Source organism: Trichosurus vulpecula, chromosome 9, assembly GCF_011100635.1.
Source record: "Trichosurus vulpecula isolate mTriVul1 chromosome 9, mTriVul1.pri, whole genome shotgun sequence".
Lineage (NCBI taxonomy): Eukaryota > Metazoa > Chordata > Mammalia > Diprotodontia > Phalangeridae > Trichosurus > Trichosurus vulpecula.
In genome coordinates, this window is record NC_050581.1 from 125992797 (window position 1) to 126016073 (window position 23277).

Consider the following 23277-nt stretch of genomic DNA (forward strand, 5'->3'; position numbering starts at 1 on the left):
AACTCCTTTTGGAATTGTAATATAACCTGAAAGGTTTTGTAAAAACAGTATTAACCATTTGGCAGAACTTAAATTCCCCAGTTCTAGTGTATGCCATTATTTTCTCCTTTCTGGGATGAAGCAATAGAGATTAAGGAGACCTCGATTCAGGCCACATGGACATTGTTAGTGGGCAGCTAGGTGGCCTAGTGGATAGAATCTGGGCCCTGGAGTTAGAAAGACTCATCTTCTTGGCTTCGAATTTGGCCTCAGAAACTTACTAGTTGTGTGACCCTGGGCAAGTCACTTAACCCTGTTTGCCTTAGTTTCCTCATCTGTAAAATGAGCTGGAGAAGGAAATGACAAATAATTCCAGTATCTCTGCCAAGAAAACCCCAAATGGGGTCATGGAGAGGAGGACATCACTCAAAAATGACTCAAAGGACATAGTTATGGGAACCCTTATGGTGGTAAGCCCAAACAAAGCCTTTTTATCATTTAGAGTGTGTGTGCACACAAGGATGTATATATCTATGAAAAAAGAGCATTGGATTTGGAATGAGGGCACCTGAGTTCAAAGCCTTATTACCAGCATGACATTAAGCAAATGACTTAATTTTCCTGGGCTTCTCATATAAAATGAGGGAGTAAGAGTAGATAGACACCAAGGTCCCTTATAATTCTAAGTTTGTGATCCTGGGATCCTCCCGAGAGAGAGAGAGAGAGAGAGAGAGAGAGAGAGAAGAGGAGGAAAATTAAGCCAAATAAAATGGCATCAGGGAAAACCATGGGCATTATGCTAATAATAGAAACAGAACTAAAGAGAGAGGAAAACACTATAAAAATGTGGTGTGCCTGTGAAAATAATTAGTCATTTACATAAATTGCTTATTATTTATGCATAATTATCATATGGCAGACAATTTTCTTTATCATTAAATATGCCAAATTAACTTGTGTACATTCTACTTAATTATAACACCCAGGCTTATTCTCCATCATTTATTGCCTACATAACATGATCATCTGTTCACAATTAAAAAAAAATCAGAGAAAACATTGACAATTAAGGAAACATAAGAATCTTTACATTTACTGACTAGGGAAAGTTCATGGGACTACGTGAAAATGAGGGCTGGGCAGTCAAAGCTGGGTTGTCTCCCATAGCACAGAATCTGGTTCTGAGCAATTTAAAACTTGGCAACGGGTTAAGTCAGCCTGCATTTATTAAGCACCTTTTTAGCTACCAGAGTACTGTGTCAAGTGTTGGATCAAAATCCCATTGTCCCTGGACTCCTCAGGTAACTGCTGGTGTATGTCTCCAAATATCCTCTCCGGAAGATCAGTCTTCTAGAGAATGTATGTGGCTAGTTGCCCAGTTTTTTTGTCCTATTGTTTCCCAACTATTCAACTGCATGAGCATTTATTAAACCCCTATTATTTGTAAGGTACTGCACTAAGTCATGGAGGTACAAAGACAAAATAAAGAAACAGTAATGAATGTTCTACTGCAACAGTAGCTGAAGTTTGAAATACAGTTGGATTGTCAGGGAATGAGTAGAGGAATTAGCCAAGTATGTACAATGTTGTTTTGTGATAGTGTCACAGAGTTTCCAAAAGCATTTTGTAGGAGTAGAAAGTGAGTATATGATCATAGGTTTAAAGGGGAGTGCAATGGATAGAGTCATGGAAACTCGAGTTCAAATCCAGCCTCAGACATTTCCTAGCTGTGTGACCTTGGGTAAGTCACTTAAACTCTGTTTGTCTTAGTTTCCTCATCCGTTAAACGAGCTGGAGAAGGAAGTGGCATCTCTGCCAAGAAAACCCCAAATGGGGTCACAAATAGTCAGACTCAACTGAAACAACTGAACAAAAACAAATACATATTTCACTGCATAATCATCGCAGATTTTATGACCAAAATTTTTTTGCAAAAAAGTGGGGTATGAACATTATGTGAAGCTTTTTCTTTTAATTGTGCCAGTAGTACTTAAAAATCATTTATTGGTAAACTGTTTTTGGTGCAAGCTTAGGAAGCACAGAATACTTATGAATATACGTTAAAATTGGGAAGGTGAAAGTCTTACCCTATCCCTTGACTTACTCCTGGAGGCTTCACCTGCCCACCCGCTCCCCTTGCACCTACAGCTCTTCATTGGGTTGAGTGACAATATCATTAGTACTGCATCACTCTAAACAAACCGCCCAAGTGGGCTCTCAGAAATATTCTGACAATGCGCACTGGCTTCAAATTCTAGGCTCCCGGCTCGCAAAGTGAGAGATAAATGCGTATCCACACACCACTGGTGAATACATTGTTGCTGTTCACCTTTTAAGAGTCATGGTGAACAGAATTATATTTTGTGACGATTATGTGATGAAAGATTATAAACCAATTTTTGGTCTGGAAAAAAGCCCTACGGGGTACGACGATGGTGTGGTGGCGATGCTCAGGGGGTGAAATACGGCATGTAATCTTTCAGCTGACCTGACCAAAGTCTTAGTGACTTTACAACACGAAGAGGCAACATGGATTATAAAAGGGGCACGATAATAGTGCCTACCTCCCAGGGTCGTGGTGAGTATCAAAGGAGATAATGATTGAGCAGCACTTAGCACATTGCCTGACACATAGTAGGTGCTCAATTGAAGTTTTTTTGAAGGATTGACCTTATACATCATTTAATCTAAAGGTTCTTAACCTGGAGTCCATGAACTTTGTTTTAGAAAGATATACTTCAAAATAATCTGTTTCCTTTATAATCTTATGTATTCTATTTTATGTATTAAAAGCATTCTGGGAGTTGATCCATAGGTTTCTCCAGACTGCCAAATGAGTGCATCCCACACAAACATGTTAACATCTTAACAAAAATGTTATGAACCCCTGATCTAGTCCATCCTCCCCCTCTCCTTTTACAGATGAGGAAACTGAGGTTCAGAGTAGTTCAGTGATCTGATCATGAGCACCCTTCTAGTAAGTAACAAAACTGAGATTCAAATGCAATGCCTCTAACTCCAAATCTAGCACTTTCCCCAGTATTCCACTGGATAAGGCTTTCAGAACTTAGAATAGACCTTAAGTTTTTCCAAGAAGGCTGTCACAAACATATTGAACCAGAGCTCAGAATGCTGAGCCGTTCAGGGTTCTCCAGTTATTTCATGTGCATTTCTGAGCTGTGCTGCAGTTGAGAGTGTTATGAGCATGGAGAATACATGTGGCACTAATGTTTCCTTTTTTCTCTTCGCAGCATTTTGTTTGCAGATATTGTGGGCTTCACCAGTTTGGCATCCCAGTGCACTGCTCAAGAGCTGGTGAAGCTCCTGAATGAACTCTTTGGGAAGTTTGATGAATTGGCCACTGTAAGCATATCTTTTTTTCCCCTTCCAATTCAATTTGAATTGCTTTTTGAATAATAATGTCCTAGGTGAATTACGAATGTTTGAAATAGGAAATAGACTGATTGCTAAGCACTGTTGGACAGTAAGACCCATACGTCATGAATTTTCAGAGCTTAAAAACTGCATTGATTCTTTTCCTTGGGGCTAAGCAATGCATTTACTACATAAGAAAAATACATAGAGTATGTCTGAATATATATATGTATGTATATGTGTATGTATGTATGTATACACACATATATGATGCTGAAAGCCAATGCATCTCTGATTAAAAATATTTAAAAGCAAGAATTTTGAATGTATCCTATTCTTGATGTGTGTGTAAAAGAATCCGGTAGAAAAAAAATGAATATATTTTGTGCTGCCTACAACTGACCAGATGGTAAAGCTATCTGAAAGCAATCAGACTTGTGGTAGGTAGGAGTATTCTGTTGTCATTTATTTGAGAGAAATTGGAATCAATCCAAAAACACCAGCATCTCAGAGCCCAGGAGACAGGATAGTTACTACCCTCCTCCACATTTATGCTATGCTTAGGTAAATGGCTCATGGAAATGTGTCTGATTGTCATAAAGACATCATTTTTGGTAACAGTGATAACACTTAGCCCAGTGGCAAAGGGATATACAGTGTCATCTTTTCTAAAGACAGCTTATTCTCTAGCTTAAATCATTTAAAAAATAGTGTCTAAAAAGCAGGAAAAAGAGGGCCATGAACTATCAGTAATGGCTATCACAAAGCCTTGAAACTAAAACATAAAGGCAAAGAGAACCCCTCAATTCCTCATTCAGAACCTCTTTTTTCCTATTTTAGACACAGCTCTAACAAACTTGGTTATCTGTTTTTCTGTCCAGAATCCTATCAGAAGCAATCAATTAGAAAGGGGAAAAGGGAAGGAAACCAAAGGCCGGCACACCTAAAATAGTTTAAAAAAAAAGTGGCAAGCAATTGTGGCCAGCCATAAGTAAACAGGAAAAATTGGAAAAAAAAAAAGGAAATTCAAGTTTAACATCCTATTGTAATATTTAGATTATTTTAAGCCTAGGGGCAATATATTATCTTCTATGCTATTTTACAGAGTTTATATTAAATCAGAACTTACATTAAATTAGAACTTACAGTCACAATTACTCTGATTCCCATGTTTGGAAAATTTCTAAAATTCAGACAGAAGTTTGACCTTATGCATTATTTTACACTTACATTCATTTCTAGCTAACCCCTGGCCTCTTTGTGGTAAAGCAAAACTCAGCTCAACTAAAACACTTGGGAAAAGAAGCAAAGTATATTAAGGTGTCTATTCATGCATAGGCACTGAGAGAGGAAGAATAGACCTTTTCTTGGAACTTTCTTTGGTCCTTGAGAAGGTAGATACAATAGGTGGCATCAGCCTGAGTCTTTTGATCTGAGATCTACATAGGGCTACTGGCCCTCCTTGATCTCTTCTTTCTCTGCTCTGGCTCAATACCACTTTATCTTTCTTCTTTTCCAGATTCTTTTTAGGTCAGGTCTTGATGTCCCTAAGACTTCCTTTCTACATCCAGACCCTCTGTTAGTTCTGAGCCTGAGTCCTAGTTTTCAGCAAGTGCCTCAGGGCAAACCAAGTACCTCACTCAATCAGAACAGCCTTCCTGTTGAATTTAGCTGGAAGATTTTTGATTGATTCCAAGTGTCCAGACCAATCAAGAGAGTTCATGCCTAAGGCTGTTGCTTTTAAGTGGGGTGGTGTAAATCACAGACCCTGTTCTTACATAAGACTTCTAAAAGCTAACATGAGGCCATTTAGTAGAGGGGCAAATGGCAACTGAGAGTCTTATTATACTAATGGTGTCATTATTGTCATTCATAGTAATTATCCGATATCATTTTTTAAGAGCTGACCATCTACTGTCATCTGTTAAGAACATGAGGATGTGCTTAATAAAATCAACTGTATTAGAATACAAACTTTAAAAAAAACGTACCCACAGACCACTTTAAGTATAATCGGCACTGCTTAACTTTTCATCTATCACTTTCTTACATGTAAATGATCAATAAAACAATAAATCAAACTTTGATATATGGCATTTGCCAATTTCTAAGGTTTAAATTCTCCAGCTGAAAATTTAACAAGCAGGTCTAAACTGGTTCAAGCTAGCTCCCATACACCCCTGTTTCCATTCTATTTGGAGAGCTAAGAAAAAATGCAAGGTAGTTAAATACAATATTGTTAGTGGGTGAGGGGTACTAAAAGATGATGATAGTGTTTTAGGAATTTTACAACTATCTTTCTCAATAATTGTTAAGTTTTTAATGATAAATAATGGAAGTAAACTGCATTTATGTGGAAAATTCACTTATATGGAATAGCTTTTTACCCAGTAATACTACCTGGATAAATGAGGTGCAATGTATGATAGATTAAAAAACCCTATGGGGAAAAAGCCTATGGTTTATGACAGTTTTGTAGCAAAGGTATAAGAAACAAAATAGAGGAAAATAATGGATTTCTAGAATGGCAAGTTAGGGTATAATTGTTCTCACTACAAAAAAAAAGGATCCTTTTTTTTTAACCAAAGAATTCAATACACAGTTCCTTTGAGTAGTAACTTCCCTCAGGCAATTCAAGAAAATAAAGTTCAAAATATGTTTGCATGCCTATGATGTAGACACTGTCAGGGAAAACAAAGAAAAGGTATAAAATACAATCTCTGTCTAGCTTTTACAGCTTAAGCAATTGATTGTATATTACCATGGCTTGTCAATGGAGCAGTAGAAGGATCAGGAAGTATGATGGGAGTTCAAAGAAGGGATAAGCCACCCCAGGCTAAAGGGGGGAAAGCTTCATGAAGGATGTTGAAGTTGATCTTGGAGAATAGGTAGTATTTGGATGGGATACTGATGCTCCATCACTGGCATGAAAAACAACAGTAAGAGTAAATTTAGGGAGGCAAAAATGAATCTGCTCAGAGGTTAGCGCTGAAAGGGAGGTTGACATTGTAGGCTAGTGAAAACTAAGCTTGGAAGGGTAAATTGAGTCAAGATCATTGGGGACCTTGAATGCCAGGCCAAGCATCTGGGCTATCTGGCTAGCTATCTGGGCAGTCATTAAAGTTAGTAAGGCAGGGAAATATTACAACTGAATTCAGTGAATATTTATTGAGCACCTACTTTGCATGAGGCACAACTGTGCGGGTAAGCAAAGAGAAGTAAGACCTGGTGTAATGGCAACTAAGATGGGACTTTCTTACTGTTTTAAAATGATTAATTAAATGTCTTTGATTGAGCCTTAGTAGATGCAAAGTCCCAGGCCCAAACCCCTATCTACTAGGTGCTAAGTCTATGTGGGTGTGAAGCCCTCAGGGTCCTAAGGGAGTTGCTAAGACCAGAGCCTATAGTAGGAGCCTGAGTTCTGGTGGCTCAGATGATGTTTGATGATGGCTAAAGAGTGTATAAAAAGAGAGAACAGAGCTATTTGCTTGGGGATCTCACTCTTGGCAGAGTACTGATGTGGAAACTCTGAGCAGCTGTAGTTAAGAGCCCCCCAGCTTGTAAACCCAGATGTTCGGACTTTGTTAAACCCTGGTAACTATGCATTGAGATTTGAATCAGACAAGGTCTGTCTGTTGATGTTTGTCATTTGTTTGTATTTGCTCTGAAGTTCAGGGTGCTGGCTTTTTCCCCTGAACTAAGTGAATGATATTTGTATGTTCGATTAAACTGAGATTGTTAACTCCTTAATGTTACTTTCCTTAGTAAAGCAGATCAAAAGAATCAGTGTTGGCAGCTTTCTATATGCTGGTTGTTGGTGGGTCTTACACCCCTACCACAGCTGCTAGCCAAATTGTTGCAACACCTGGTCAATACCCTCAGAAACAATGTGAAAACACATATATCAATAATTAGAGCCACAAATAGGATGCGAGCAAAAAAGTAGTACCAAGTGCTAAAGTTCAAGGAAAGAAAAATAATATTAAATTAATAATAATATTAAATAATAATAAATTAATAATGAAAATGATAGTTGAGGAAGATCAGTCTGGGTGTAATAAACAAGATGGAGTGGGGTGAGTGGTGAGGCTAGTTTGTCAGAAGTCTGTTGAAAGAATTTGCATGATGGAGGCCTGGAGCTGATAGTACTTGGCATGCAGAAGAAGACTGGCTATTACAAAGGGAGAATATTGACAGGTCTTGGGAACGGATATGATATGAGGTCATGGGGCAAAGGACAGAAATAAAAACTTCAATGTTTAGGTCAGAGTGAACAGGAAAATGAATGTGTCATTGATAGAGGATGAAAATAGGATATGGTCTTGGTTTTAGGGGGAATGGAATGAATTTAATTTGAAATATGTAGACATTGAGGCAACCATGGAGTCTGAAAGAGAAAATGATCAGTGGGTATCTTAATGCAGTGAAATGAGAGAAGTTGGAATGAAGCTCTGGATTTCAAAGTGCAGAATAAGAAACATAGAATACATTATAAGGCAGAGTTGGTAGAGAGAAAGTAAAGCAAGTCTTCTTTGTTGAAGGGAAAGACTTACTATAAGAATGGGAAGTCAGAAGATGGGGGCCATAGGTAGAATTGGGCTTACTGAAACTGGTAAGTTCCAGGGAATTTTGATAGGGTTCATATTTGGGTCAAGTAGGAGCAGGAATGGTGAGGGAAGAGGAGAAGCAGAGAGCCTAGACCAGGGACTGTTGCTAATTTGTGGTGGAGAAGAATACCTGGGGAAGTGGCCACTAATTGATATTCAGTCTCCTGGGCTGCATGAAACAGGGCTTTACAGAGTTGCAGGATGTCTCTGGAGATTTGAACCTCCCGGAGGCATCTTCATTTAGTAAAGTGGGGCTCCTTACAGTGGGCAGTTGGAAATAGGACTAGAATATGAGGTCAGGGTGAGAAATGTGGTGTATTGTGGTTGAGAGAGCTGTGTAACACAAAGATAGTTTAGCATACACTGACAACTAACCACTGAGGGATGCAATCATAGCCATTTCCTTGTAATGAATACAAATTAATACCTATTAAAGCATTTAAAGATCAACCAATTAGTCAAATTATTATGTTTTTGTTAGAGGATCTGTTAATAACTGTTGACTTTGAGCCAGCTCCTTTGCTTCAAAGTGAAGGGGTTGGACTAGACTATTTCTCATGTCCTTTCCAGTTTTAAATCTTATGATTCTACATAGATTTGGGAGTCATCAACAATTGAGACTGATGAAGTCTCAAAGAGAGAACAGAGATAGAGAAGGGCTATGGATTCTCCTCTATCATTTTTTTTTCTAAAAGTTCTATAATGAAAAGAAAGAAGAATTGGGATGGTCACTAGAGGGTGCTGCAAGGCCAAGGAAAAGTTTGTTTTTGTTGAGACAATGTAGAAGAGCCCCAGAAAGAAATTGATTGTAGATGGTAGAGAATACATGATGAGGAAGCAGATGCTGGAGGAAATGAGGTTATGGTGGGATGGGACTGAGAGGACACATGGAGTGCTTAGCTTTAGAAAAGATGAAGGGTATATCAAATGAGGTCACACCTATAAAGCTCTTTGTAGATGTTAAAGTGTTATATATAAATTTTATATCATCATCATTACTGTTACTACTACTACAACTGCTATTATTCCTGTCTTCCTTTGAGACTGGTCTCAAGTGGTATTGAAAGGAGAGAAAGGAAGATGAACAAGATTTGTTTCTGAAGGCATCAGTAGACAAGTCAAAATACTGGATTTTTGAATTTTTGTTTTGTGCCTCATCTTCTACCAGGAACTTTCTACAACTGGGAGCAAAATCTGAGAAGGTCTTATAGGAGTGATTCTGTACCATCTTCATCTTCTGGGTGTGTGTGTGTGCGTGTGTGTGTGTGTAGAAAATGTGGTGTGGTAAAACAGACACTGGGTTTAGAGTCAAAGAATCTGGGTTCAAATCCCCTCCTTCAAAAAGAGGGGATTTGTATAATGTCGGAGAGTTGACATCAATCTCCATTGACACAATAGGGTGGTGGGATTAGATGATCTTTGAGGTCCTTTATAATTCAATCCTATAATTCTGTGAATGGAGTCAATTTGTGGTAGTAATTAAGGACAATTAATAGGTCCTGAGGGAAAGATTGGTTGTTGCCCTTCATTCTGGAAGAGCACCAAAATGACATCACTATGCTAGAGTTAAGTTTCAGTGTATCAGACTGTGGCTGATCAGACTGATGTGAGCTCAGAATGCTCTACTGCAGGTTGGACACAAATACTCCATGTGAACATTTGGGGTAGATTCTCTAAATTTGCATATATCACATTTCTTTTGAGCAGCTTCAATTCTGCTTTGCTCATAGAGCACAGCACCTTTTCTGATGAGAGCACACCATGCTGGGCAGTCCTCTGTGCCAGTGTCTCCCATGTCACACAATCAATTCCAAAGTTCTTAAGAGAGACCTTGAGAGTGTGCTTGTATGTCTTCTTCTGACCACCATGAGAGTGCTTGCCCTGTGTGAGTTCTCCATAAAAATAGTTTTTTAGGCAAGTGCACATTTGGAAAGAACTCTAGTAGCGAAAGAAGATGGGGTCAGCATTGTGATTCAAAGGAATAAATCGTCTACTTTGTTAGATCAGAATGTCTACAGACACTAGATCCAAATACAATGTATGAGGTGGGAGAGGGTTTTATTTTATTTTGTTATGTTTCCTTTCAGGAGTCTAAAGCTGAGGAAGCCAGCACGTAATCAAAAATGACACACTATAGAGGGGAAAGAATAGGCATTGGTGAATTGAGAATTTCCATTTCATCTCTCAACTTCTTAGTCAAAGCTGCCCTTTTGTGATGGAGTATACTACATAGCCAGAGCCTCCTTGCTCTGCTGCATTTGGATTGAGCCATGATTCCAAAACTGCTCTGGTTAATATGGTCCAAGCCTAGTCACATAGAAGAGGGATCCTTATCAATGAGGAAAATGATAAATGACCCTATGTATGATGTAGCTACAAAGGATGTTGTGGGAAACAATTGAGTAGTCTGGAAACTGGGATGAGGGTGAAGAGCAGATTTGGTATCTTTGTTGAATGTGAGAGGAAGCAATAGGAGAGTTGAAGTTTCAAAGGAGAAGCACCAAGTTTGAGACCTTTCTGGGTAATAAAAAGGTTGGGTCCATGGACCCCAGAGAATAAGATTTATTGCTATATAACACAAAGGTAGTTTAGCATACACTGACAGCTAACCACGGATGGAAGCATTCATAGTCATTTGCTGTAATGAATACAAGTTAATAGCAATTAAAGCATTTAGAGATCAATCAATTAGTCAATATTCATTTACTAAAAAGCCTACTATGTGCCAGGCACTATATTAAGGCTTTGAGGATAAAAAGAAGGTAAAACCATCATCTCTGTCCTTAGAGAGATCACATTCTAATGAAGAAGAGAGCATGCAAATAATTACATCTGCCCAAGATCCTATATTGTGTAAATGGAAGGTAGTCTCAGAGGGAAGGGAGGAGAAGGGAGGAGAAAGGCCTTCTTTAGAAGGAGGGATCTGAAGTGAGTCTTGAAGGAAACCAGGAGACAAAAGGGACCTAAAGGCCATCTTGTTGGACTTCTTCATTTTATAAATGAGGAAACTGAAGCCCAGAGAGGCTAATTGGTTTTCCCAGGACACATAAGTACAAAGTGACAGAATCTATATTTGAACCCAGGTTCTCTGACTCTAAATCCAACACTATTTTTCAAATTTTGCCACTTTGATATAGCACTTTTCTATGCAAAAGATTGCATTACACACACACACACACACACACACAGACACACAGACACACACACACAAACCCTACGAATAATGCAAGCAGTACAAGAGGTTGGTATGATTCTTGTCTCTTTCCTTCTGGAAAACCACAAGGAAAGGGTCTGCCCAATATTCTGTGCACCTTCTGGATCAAGAGTTCTGAACTTTTTTTGTATCATGGGCCTGTTTGACAGTCTAAGGAAGCCCATGGGCCCTTTCTCAAAATAATTTTTTTAAATGCAACAAAATCAAATAAATAGTTCTACAAAGGAATACAACTGTATTGAAACAGTTATCTATCTATACACATATGTGTAAATTATATATAGTATATGTGTATTTGTGGGTATATGCATGTATATACGTAATATGTGTGTGTATATAAAATATACATACGTGTGTGTGTGTGTGTGTGTGTGTGTGTGTGTGTGTCTTCCTCAGACCCTAGATTAAGAACCCTTGGATCCTTTGCCAATGGAACATGAGCTGTCCTGTTATCATTTCCCACTCTTCCTATGTATCAAGCTTATCTTTTCCTCTAAACGTACATTTTTCTGATGAAATCCTTTGTACTTCTCCTACACCATCCCTCATTTTTATTGTTTCAGCCTCCTCACACCCACCATGCACCCCACCCTTGGATGTTGCTTGATTACCGTTCTTTGGAGAACGTGGCATTCCATGGTTCATAGTCCAGTAACATCACTGGAAGAATATTGGTATTAAAAAAGTGGGCTTTTGTTTCAGAGAGTATCTTTAGATCCACAAAAGAACTATGCACTGTCCCACAGGAAATCTAGATGACCCTTCTTCCTCTGTTCATTTTTGGGTATATTTTCAGTGTCTAAGATACACATACTAATAGATTAGCTTCCTGAGCTGTCCATCCAACTGCACATCGTAGGAAGAGTAATAGGTGTTCCTCATCCCCTTTGTGTGTTATAGATGAGATCTACCATCACTCAGAAGAGCTGGTGGGGGGGGGGATAACTATCTACAAAGGGATTCTTCCTTAATGCTACAGTAATTTAACATCACTCTCATTTATGCATCTTTGCCGAAAATCATTGGATTGTTGAACTTTCACCTCTCATTTTGTTAACCAAAAAGAGGCATTTTATGAAACACATTATAACTTTTAAGATTTGGAGAGCTGCATAGTGGGTATGATTAGGCTAAAGCATATTACAATTGAAGGATTGAGTAGGAGAAGCAGTCAAAGGATTTCATCAAACAATTCACGATCCCTTGATGGAAAATACCTATTTTTTATTTAAAGAGTTTTTTTTTTTTTAAGAACAGAGATGTTTCAAAGAACATGTCTTGAATAATGTGTTTCAATGCATAAAATAAAATATAAGGCTTATGAAGGAAACCAATTATGTTGAAATACAGTTATCAAATTATATTTTTTAAAAGTTCAGTCATCAGGTTAGGAATTCCTGCCTTAGGCCATCAGAGCAGGCTTTTAATGGTGGATTGTATTTACACTGGAGGAGGGTGAGGGTGGAGAATCCATTTTTGAGAGTGTTCAGGCTACTGGAAAATAAAACTTGAATTTCCCAAAGATTTATCCTCAGCTTGAAGAATGAATGATTAATGAATAAGCATTTATTAAGTACTTTCTAAGTGCCAGATAACTGCTAAGGACAGAACTGAAAGTAAATATGGGCATTGCATGGGCTCAGTAACCTTGACTTTTAAAACTCTCCAGTGAGTGGGACTGGCACTCACATAAAAGAGACATGCGACTGTTGGGTCAGTGAGCAAAGCTCATCTCCCTGTGACTAACGCTATTCCACTAACTCATGTCATTTGGAGTCTTGACCCAGTTCATACTTCTCCCTTCTAACAGCTCTCTCATACTTTTGGATGGCTTGCCTTTCTCTTATGACCTATGTTGCCTAACAGCCCCCATGTGAAAGTCAGGCCTGTTTCATTTCCAAGTATAGACAGAAAGGGATTCTTTTCGCCTAGTTCCCATGCTCTGTGGATGACAGATGTAAGGAAGCAAGAGTCTAATGCACCCTGGAAAGTAATAGGCACACAAAGAAGGATTATACCTTGAGGGTGACAGCATGGTCCATAAAAGAGATCCAAGCAGGTCAATAGGCCCAGCTGAAGACAAAGCTAAAAATTCCCAAAGGCAAAAATCCCTAGGACAGAATGTTATGGATCAAGTCATAGGGGGAACATCCAAAGCTGCAGGAAGGTCCACATAGAAAAAGAGCAGGATAATACCCCACAGTGGGGTGAGGATTAAGGGTCAACCACTCTGTATTGTCTCACTTGAGGAACCAGCCCAAGCTTGTATTCTTTCATGGTGGCAGGGCCTTTGCCACTTTCATTGGTGAATAAATGAGTGAATGAATGCATGAATAAAAAAATAATTATTAAATGCTTTACTGTGTGTAAAGCATTATGCTATGTGCTGGAGATACAAATAGAAAAGTAAGATAGTCCATGTTCTTAAGCACCTCACATTCTCATGTAGAAAACAACACATATGGTAGGTTTTATCTGCAAGTCAGATGGTCCTATGGACCTGTTGTGGTAGAATGGAGACACCAAGTGTTTAATATCTATACAACCATTTATTTAGTAATGCATGCAGTTACAGAAACAAACTGGGTTCCAGGCTCTAGGTAGCATAAGTACCCAGAACCTTGGTTTCTACATTTATTATATAATTGAAAGAAGTGGAAAAACAGGTTTGTAGAGATTGAGACACTTGATTTCTTATTGGTGGAGGGGATCAGGAGACACTGAGGTGAGAGGTGGGGAGTACTCTTGCATCCTTACTGTTTTGTGATTTTCCCATGATCAGGTGACTTACAAAAAGTTGGAACTTAACTTCCTAAAATGATAGATAAAGGCAAACTAGTCACTCATGTAATTTTTAACGTAACATTCCCCCACTTTGACCCTGGGGTTCTCAATTGCCAGGATCACTTATTTGAACACTTTATGTATTAGAGATTTCTGGGCAGAATGATAATCAACCTTAAGGAGCATCAAAGGGATGGGGTGAGAGTCATAGGGAATACAAGCAGAGTCATAGTCTCATATGTCCTCTAAGGAGATGAACCTTGTTAAATCTCCTCTATAGGTAAGCTAAGGCAGGCTACAAATCAAACTACTTAGAGGACTTACCATGGACTGATTTGAGAGGGGAGATTTACATGTCACCACAGTAACCAAGAAAACTCAGCAAGCATAAAACATCAGGAAACCAAAAGCTGAAGCAATACAATAGTGATCATTAATATTAAACAACATCGAGTCTCCTTGTAACCAGGTAACCCATTCCCATTGTCCATCTAATCAGCACATTTCATCTTGAGAACCAGATGTTTTCGGTCATTGTGTGGTTCCTGGAAACATTTTCCCTTGGATCTTCTGGAATACATCTCATTCTCAGGGCAGTTCTGAAGGGGGCTCCTCCTAGCCACTTGCAGATAGATAGTCCTAGGTGATTCTGCTCAAATCTGACAGTAACAAGACTCAATACAATTTAGTACAATCTCCTAAATTTGGTTTTCCAATAACAAGTTCAGTTGGTGAAAACTAGCTCCAGCCTTATGGTTCTAATCCTACTAGCAACAGAGCTACAAAAAGAATATCAAATTAGGAACCCATAATTCACATGAAGCTTTAGAGAATTTCAGTTTTCACATACCACTTGCTGTTTCTATCTTTACCTAAACCCTGTATTTGATAGGGATACTGTCATCATGAGGCTGAAAGAAGAATCTTAAAAAATAAAATCCATGAAGGCCTAGGACTTGAAAAAGGAGGCCTTCTGTCTCTTAAAATTGTCAGACAGATTTCAAAATGGAAAATAATTTCACTTTCCTTACAATTATCATGAAATTTTATCTGTAAAATCCTTAATCCAATTTTGAGAACTTGTTACTAAGATATATTCAAGGCCTATATACCTTTTACAAACATTTGGAAACCAATGGTGTGTGTGTGTGTGTGTGTGTGTGTGTGTGTGTGTGTGTTGTTCTTGTTGTTTACCAGGGTGAAGTGACTTGCCCAGAGCACACAGCTAGTAAGTGTCTGAGGTCAGAATAGAACTTGGGAAGATGAATCTTCCTGACCCCGGGCCTGGCAGTTTTAATCCCACGAAACCCTCAGCCTCACATTCCCATCCTCCTGCTTTGGAACTTGGGATTGGAACCTAAAGATTGGAACATGTCTTTCAAATGTTCTTCCAAAGACAGTATTAGCAGGACTACTCAAATAATTTCATGTTGCAAATTTACTTGTAGGAGTTTTCATTTGGTAAGTGGTATAATTTGATAGAATATTGTTTGTCTGAAAATGTGAATGCACATTTCTCTAAAAGTTTCTCAAATTATTCTTATCTCAATGGGATCAAACCCCTGTCAAACCTCTTTTCAAAAACTCCAAACCCTTTATTTTCAGTCCTCTCCACTCCCCTATTCACACTCTTAGTGCAAACAGACTTTAACTTGCTTCAGCTTTTCTTCCCATTTTTCCCCCATCCCTACTTGCTTAAACTTTCTTTCTTCCTTTTCCTTTTATAACCCTCCAGTGGTCTTTGATTAAGGCTTACCAACTTTGAAACCAAACTTTGATTTTATACTCTGATTTCTTACTTCTCTTTACCTTCACTACTTTCTTGAGTCCATCTTATTTCTTATTTTTCCTTAAAACAAATTCTAAGAAGTGGTATCCTAAAACTCAGTAAGATATTTCAGCATTTATAAAATATTCAAACTACAATTTGGAAATTTATGGTAGAAAACATACCTTTCAGTCAGAAACTCAGTTTACAATGTCAGGAATGTCTGTAGATGAGAGGAAAAGATTACCTTCTTATCTGTCTTTAAATATATAATTTTCAACCTTCTGAGGATTTTTAAAGTTCCTTAGAAAAGTTTTCACTTATAATAAATGTTGGAGAAGATGTGGGAAAATTAGAACACTAATGCATTGTTGTTAGAGTTGTGAACTGATTCAACCATTCTGGAGATCAATTTGGAGCTATGTTCAAAGAGCTATAAATACCCGGAAATACCACTTCTAGGTCTGTATCCCAAAGAGATCGTCCAAATGGGGAAAGGACCCACATGTACAAAAATATTTATAGTGGTTCTTTTTATGGTGGCTAAGAATTGGAAATTGACAGGACGCCCATCAATTGTGGAATGGCTGAGCAAGTTATGGTATATGAATGTAACAGAATACTATTGTACTATAAGAAATGATGAGCAGGCAGACTTCAGAAAAACCTGGAGAGACCTACATGAACTGATGCTGAGTGAAGTGAGCAGAACCAAGAGAACAGTAACGGCAACATTGTGCGATGACTAACTTTGATAGATTTAGCTCTTCTCAGTAATACAAGGATCTAAGATAACTCCAAAAGACTCATGATGGAAAATGCTATCCACAATCAGAAAAAGAACTATGGAGTCTGAACAGAGATTAAAACATACTATTTGCTCTCTCTCTCTCTCTCTCTCTCTCTTCTCTCTCTCTCTCTCTCTCTCTCTCCTCTTTCTTTTGGTTCCTCCCATTGGTTTTATTCTTTACTAAATGACTAATGTGAACATTTAAAAAAAAGAAAAGAAAAGGCACTCTTCTTCCTTTGGCTGATTTAGGCATAGGAAGAAGGCAGTTTGTTTACCAAGACATAAAATACAGATAATACAAAATAGTCATTTAGATAAGCTTTCTGGTGAAGTTTTTCCTTCTTCTTTCCCACTGAAACTTTAAACAAAAAGTCAATGTGCACAATTTTCTAAAAGCCATCTCAAAACCTGTAATTTGCAGTAATTTAAAGTCCCTTCTTCAGACCAAATTTGGGGCCTATTGAGATTCTTATATACCTTAGATCAGTTTTTACATAATTTGAGAGCTCTATTTTTAGTCTTCTCCTTCTGAATAGGAAGCTTCCCCTGATCCCAGGCCAATAAGAACTTCCCTAGTAGACTAGTGGTTGGCTTATTAGAGCTGGTATCTATGATACCTTTGTCAGGGACCACTCATCTCTAAGAAGGTGACCATCTGGATATGGTTTGAGGGGATGTGGAGGCCTGGGTATGGGTGGTTCTTTGCCAAGGCAGTTCATCAGTAGAAAACTTATCTGAGTGCCCTAGGGTGTTCCTTCAGTGAAGGTTTGGTCATCACATGGAGACTCACAGTCTCAGTCCCTTTATGGTCACCATAGTAGTTATGGCATAATAAAGACGGAGAGTAGACCAGATATCCAGACAATTATTTATCTAACAATGAATGTGGTTTCAGAAACAAATTGGGTTCAAGGGTCTCACTATCATAAGGAACTAGAACCTTGGTTTCTGTAGTTCCTATATAATTGAAGGGAGTGGAAAAACAGGATTGTAGGGATTGAGATACCTAGTTTCTTATTGGTGGAGGGGATTGGGAGACACTGAGGTAAAGGAGCAAGTAGCCTTGCAACTTTTCTGTCTTGTGACTTTCCCATGATCAGGTGACTTACATGAAGTTACAACTTAACTTCACAAAATGGTAAATAAAGGCAAAATGGAATTATTGTGCGTTTTTTAATGTGCTAGTCTTGAGGGTATGGTGGCAAAGTAGATAGCCATTGCTTATCTTTAATGTCATTTACACTGATAAAAATCATATCACATCCCAAAAGGGTGGTTTCCCAGGACTAAAAGCATTGTTATTCCCAAGGTTTTTGAGCCCAGGGTGTATGGATGTTTCCACTGGGGTCTGAGGAAAGATAATGGTCAAGGTGTGTGTGGGAGATGGCTCAAATTTGCCTGGCACTTGCTAACTCCTGTCTCTCCCCCATGATACCTCACTATGGCAATGTAACTATGGGCCTAGATAACTAACTAATTCAAGCACCACTGACCCATTCCTAGTTATATTCAGGGTGAACTTTCAATGACTGTGACCTGTCTTAACTACTTACCTTACTCTAATTAACTAATGTAATGCAGAGGAGAAGATATATTTTGGAATGCAGATAGCCCAACTTTGATTTCGATCGATTGGTTTTGTTGTTCTTACATGAATTTCCTTATATATAAAATACAATTTCATGAAACTACACTGCAATTACACAACTGAGTGCTATCAATAGAGAACCTGAAGGCCACAGATACTCATGGTGTTCACCATAACCCAATTTTATGTGAGTCAATTGTCACACTGTAATTTTCCTAGAGCCCCACACCAACACAGGGGCAACCCTGCCCAAGGTTAACTAATAGTAAGTCATAAAAATAGTCACTTTTCATGCAGAAAATAGCAGATTTTCCCTTCCAATTTACATATGAGTCAGGAAGCCTCTGGGCTTCCTGAAATTTCTATTAAGAAATCCAGCTGTCTCAGTAGTAATGTTCAAAAGCTATCATTTCAGTGATGGTGTGTACCTTCATTCTTTGCGTGATTTCAGAAGCTCAGGACTGCCCCAATTTTTATTTGACAATGACTCAGTTGCTTTTCTTCTCTTAATTCTTCTAAGGGACATTGGGTGTGTCTCCAAGTAACCATTTTTAATTAGTAGATATAATTGCTATGAACTGTATAAGATTAAGGTAATCTAACCTTTCTTTTAAAAAACAAGTTTCTTTGATATATCTCTAAAAAATTTTTTTGTCACTTCCCAATGACTTCCCCACTTCAGGCTCCAGTATAATCCTCCTTTGTAACAAAGAAGTTCAGTTAAGCAAAACAATCCAGCATATTGGCAATGTTTGACAACATCTGCCTCATTATGTATCCATGGCCCTAGTCCATTATCTTTGTGGTGATAGGAGTGAGTGAAAAGAAGTTGGCATCGATTCATTGGCTTGAGAGCAGAAAAGTAGCAGCTTTGTCCAGGAGAAAAGTTGTAAGAAGGGTAGTAGCTAGCAGAAAAGCAGCTTCATGTGGTACAAATTCTTCCTGCAGGAGCCAAGGAAATCAAATCTTGTAGTCAAGGGTTGTAACTTACCCCAGGCCAATGGATTTCCCCATTTATGGATCTCATTTTAAAGCTTCTATGAGTGTGTACCCACTCTTCCTCAAGGACACGTTTATTGTTGGGAGAGCATGATCGAGGTTTATGGGTGGACTGTCATATTTTAATTATTCTTAAATTTTCCTGTAATAAAGTAGTTCTGGCATTTGATTATTGTTGCTTTTTTATTTGTCTGGATATATGTGACTATAATACTTTTGCATTATCATTAAGTAATTAAGAAAAGTTTTAGTTACTGGGATCATGTTGATGGAATGCATGTAACTGTTGGAGATTCAGAATGTAGAGGAGTAAATAGTAGTAGTGAATCTTCCCTCTCCTTCCCCCAGCCCCATTACCAGTGTTGTCTCTATAACTCTGACAGAAAATTTAATTTGCACCAAAATAGTGGTGGCACTTCCCTGGGCTGATTGGGAGTAAGTCGGCCAAAAGTATGAGCAGAGATCCATACTATGTTTGGATATGCTATCTTTCTACAGACCCTCTAACATTTATCATTTTGGTCTTTCTTTCATCTTTCCAAGCCACAGAGTTGTTAAAACATTGCGTATTTTTCTTATCATTAATGACTTAGAACATTCTTTTATGTGATTACTGAGTTTGCATTTCTTCTTTTGAAAACTTACAGCTTACATGCTTTTTGACATGCTTAATAGTAAATCTGCCCCAACCAGCTTGGGGGTAGGGTGTTCAGGGAAAATTAGTACCCCTGGTATGAGGGCTGCTTTCCGCCTTTGGTGTCCGCCTGATTTACCTAACTCTCACTTGTGGCTCCAAGAAGCTATAGCATGATCAGTGGCCACACCCTGGTAAAATGTTTTGGTAGGTGGGCTAAACCAGGCTGAGGGTAACTGAGGGGTCTGAGACCTGTCAGTGAGTTAGGGAGGTGTCTGCCTCAAGCATATGAAGACTTCTCCCAGAAGAATGGATGGATGAGAACAATTTATTCCAGTGGCCATGAACGCAGCTAAAACAGGTGCTGTAGAGTGCTTAGAGCTTGGTTAGACATCGAAGATGCCAAGGTCATCCACTCATCCCAGGCCCTTAGCAGTCATCTTGACATTTGTTGTCCCACTGGGCTCAGATGACTCTGGAAGAGAGTGGGGCCAACAACTTTGTGCAGTTTTTACTCACTTTAATCGAATTTATGCATGAATCAAAAGACATCACCAATTACTATTTTTGCCTACCTCCAAGTCCTGTGGCAACAGATAAGTGATGATGAAGCAGGCATAGATACACTGGGAACTGTACTCACAACCTTACACACAGGAGGCCTAGGACATAGGGTCATCTCACTGGACTGAAATATCAATGGGATTCAGCAGCCCCCTAGGTGTCTGAGCAGCCTTTTTCAAGGACCACATTGCTCACCTCCTGGCTTGAGGAAGGGGCTACAAAAGGTGCCCCCTAAAATTGTCTGCTTTAACCAACCTGACCTGATTGCCATGGCAGTCAGGGATCCTACCCTGTAGTTGAAACATAAAAAAGGTATGAAAACTTTTGTGCAGATGATTCCACTCACCATTGGTACATGAAATGTGTGCACACTTGTGGACAACATGAAATCCAGTAGATCTGAAAGATGAATAACTCTTGTTCTCTCTTGTGAGAGAACTTGGCAGGTATTGCATCCAAATAGTAGCCCTGAGTTAAACAAAGCTGGCAGATGAAGGCCAGCTTACCCAAGTTGGATGTTTTTGTGGAATGGCTGCAGTGATGGGGAGCGCCATGAAGCTGTCATGGGTTTTGCAATCAAAACTAATCTAGTCAACAAGCTTGTATGCTTACCAATTGGAGTGAATGACTGACTCGTGAAAACACAATTGCCACTTGCAGGAAAGTGCCATGCCACCATTATCAGCAAGTATACTCCTACCATGATAAACCCTGATGAGGTCATGGAAAAATTTTATGAAGATCTGGCTACCCTCATCATCAATTTGCCAAAAGAGGACAAGCTTATTATTCTGTGTGACTTTAAAGCCAGAGTAGGCACAGGCTATCAGACATGGCAGGGAGTCCTTGGGAGGAATGGAATTGGAAACAGCAAGAGCAACAGATACTTACTACTGAACACTTGTGCGTCTAATGACCTCATCAGCAATACTGTCTTCCACTTACCTAAATGCAATAAAATTTTGTGGATGCATCCTCACAGCAAATATTGGCACTTAATAGACTGTCATTTTAAGGGGAAGAGACTGACAGGATGTGAGAGTGATAAAGGTTATGTGTGGCATAATGCTGGACTGATCATAGACTTAACCACTCTAAGCTAAACATGTGTATTAAACAACAGTTGTGCCCCCAAGGCAAGACAACTATCAGAAGCTTAATGTTAGCAGATTCCAGGGCCTCTCTGAGTGGGAAGAGTTCATTTCTAACTTGGAGGGAAAGCTGAGCCAACACATAGATAGCAGTAGCATAGCATAAAAGAAGTGGGTACCTTTTAGAGGTTTGGTCTACAGCACTATATTTACTCACTGTGGCCAGAGCACTGGCAAACATCAAGATTGGTTTGATGAAAATGATGGGGAAATTGAGAATCTGCTAAACAATAAATGAGAGTTTACCAGTAAGATAGCTCGTCCATCTCTAAGAAGTCAATGTTTAACTCAATCAAAAGTAAAGTGCTAGTGAAGCTTAGAGAGATGCAGGATTCTCGGCTCAGTAAGAAGGCAGCTGAAATTCAATTTTATTCTGATAGTGACAAGCCAAAGTGCTTTTATGATGCCCTGAAGGCTATTTATGGGCCAGAAACCTATGGTGCAGCTCAACTACTCAAGTGCTGATGGAACCATGTTGATTGATGATAAAGAAATGACCCTGGAGAGATAGGATGAACACTTCCATAGTGCTCTCAACAGACCATCATCAATCAACACAGTCATTGACTGTATACCTCAGGTTGAAGTCAGTCCTTCTTTAGCCAAACTTCCAACTGAAGAAGAGGTTTGGAATGCCATTAGGAGCCGTTAGGCTCCTCTCAGGTAGCAAAGTGCCTGGTGCTGATTCTCTTCCTGTTGATATTTACAAGGCATTGGGTCCACTGCTCGTACAAAAGCTGATATAAATTTTCTGGGTTGCATGGCAATAGGAGGTTATCCCTCAGAAGTTCCAGGATGCCCATCTCTATAAAAGAAAGTGAAGTAGGTTGTCCTGTGACAATTACTGGGTTGGAGGTGGGGGTTCTCTCTGTCTTGCCAGAGTCCTACTTAATAGGCTGATCCGTCACCTGGAAGATGGACATCTGTCTGAGAGCCAGTGTGGCTTCAGAAAGGGCTGAGGAATGGTTAATATGGTGTTTGCTGATGCCAGGAACAAAATGGAGGTCTGTACACAACATCCATTGATCTGACCAAGACCTTTAAAACTGTGTTTTGAGGGCTTGTGGAAAATTATGGCAAAATTTGGCTGCCCAGAGAAGTTCATCAGAATTGTATGTCACTTTCATGATGGCATTGATTGCCTGGGTTCTGGATAATGAACAATGCTCTCTCACTTTCCCTGTCACCAATGGAATGAAGCAGGGTTGTGGGCTTATTATATGTTTTTTTTAACATATTTTCTGTGATGTTGTTGGACACCTTCAACTAGAATGAAAACATCATCAAGGTCAGCTACTGCACTGACAGTAAATTATTTAACTTGGAAAGGCCACAAGCCAAGGCTAAAGTGAAGGGAGTTGGTCTGTGACTTTTTGTTTGCAGATGATTGTGCACTCCATGCAGCCTCTGAGGCTCGGAGTATGGAAACGTTCTCTGTTGCTTGTGCTAATTTTGGCCTAACAGTTAACACTAAGAAAACAGCTTCTGTACCAGCCAGCACCAACAAATGAAGCAATTCTGAATAGCTGTGGATAACTTCACTTACCTTTGAAGTGTACTTTCCAGGGATGTCCACATAGGTAACGTTGGCACATTCATTGCCAGAGCTAGCTCAGTGTTTTGGAGTTTCCAAAGGAAAATGTGGGAGAGGAGGTATTAGATGCCCTACCAAATTGAAGAGCCGTTATGCTGACCTCATTGTTTTATGCCCATGAAACCTGGACAGTCTACCAGCGCCATATGAGGAGGAAACTGAATCACTTCTATCTGAATTGTCTTGGGAAGATTCTGATGATCACCTGGCAAGATAAGGGACCAGGCACT

At 39.1% G+C, this 23277-nt stretch overlaps 1 protein-coding gene across 1 annotated transcript in view; it reads left to right on the forward strand.

The window, feature by feature from the left end:
* Nucleotides 1-23277, forward strand: part of ADCY1 (adenylate cyclase 1) — a 351817-nt gene that overhangs the window by 185685 nt on the left and 142855 nt on the right. Inside the window, exon 4 of the mRNA XM_036738252.1 lies at nucleotides 3231-3342. Within this exon, the coding sequence (XP_036594147.1) occupies nucleotides 3231-3342 (112 nt within the window). The remainder of the gene's footprint in view (nucleotides 1-3230; nucleotides 3343-23277) is intronic.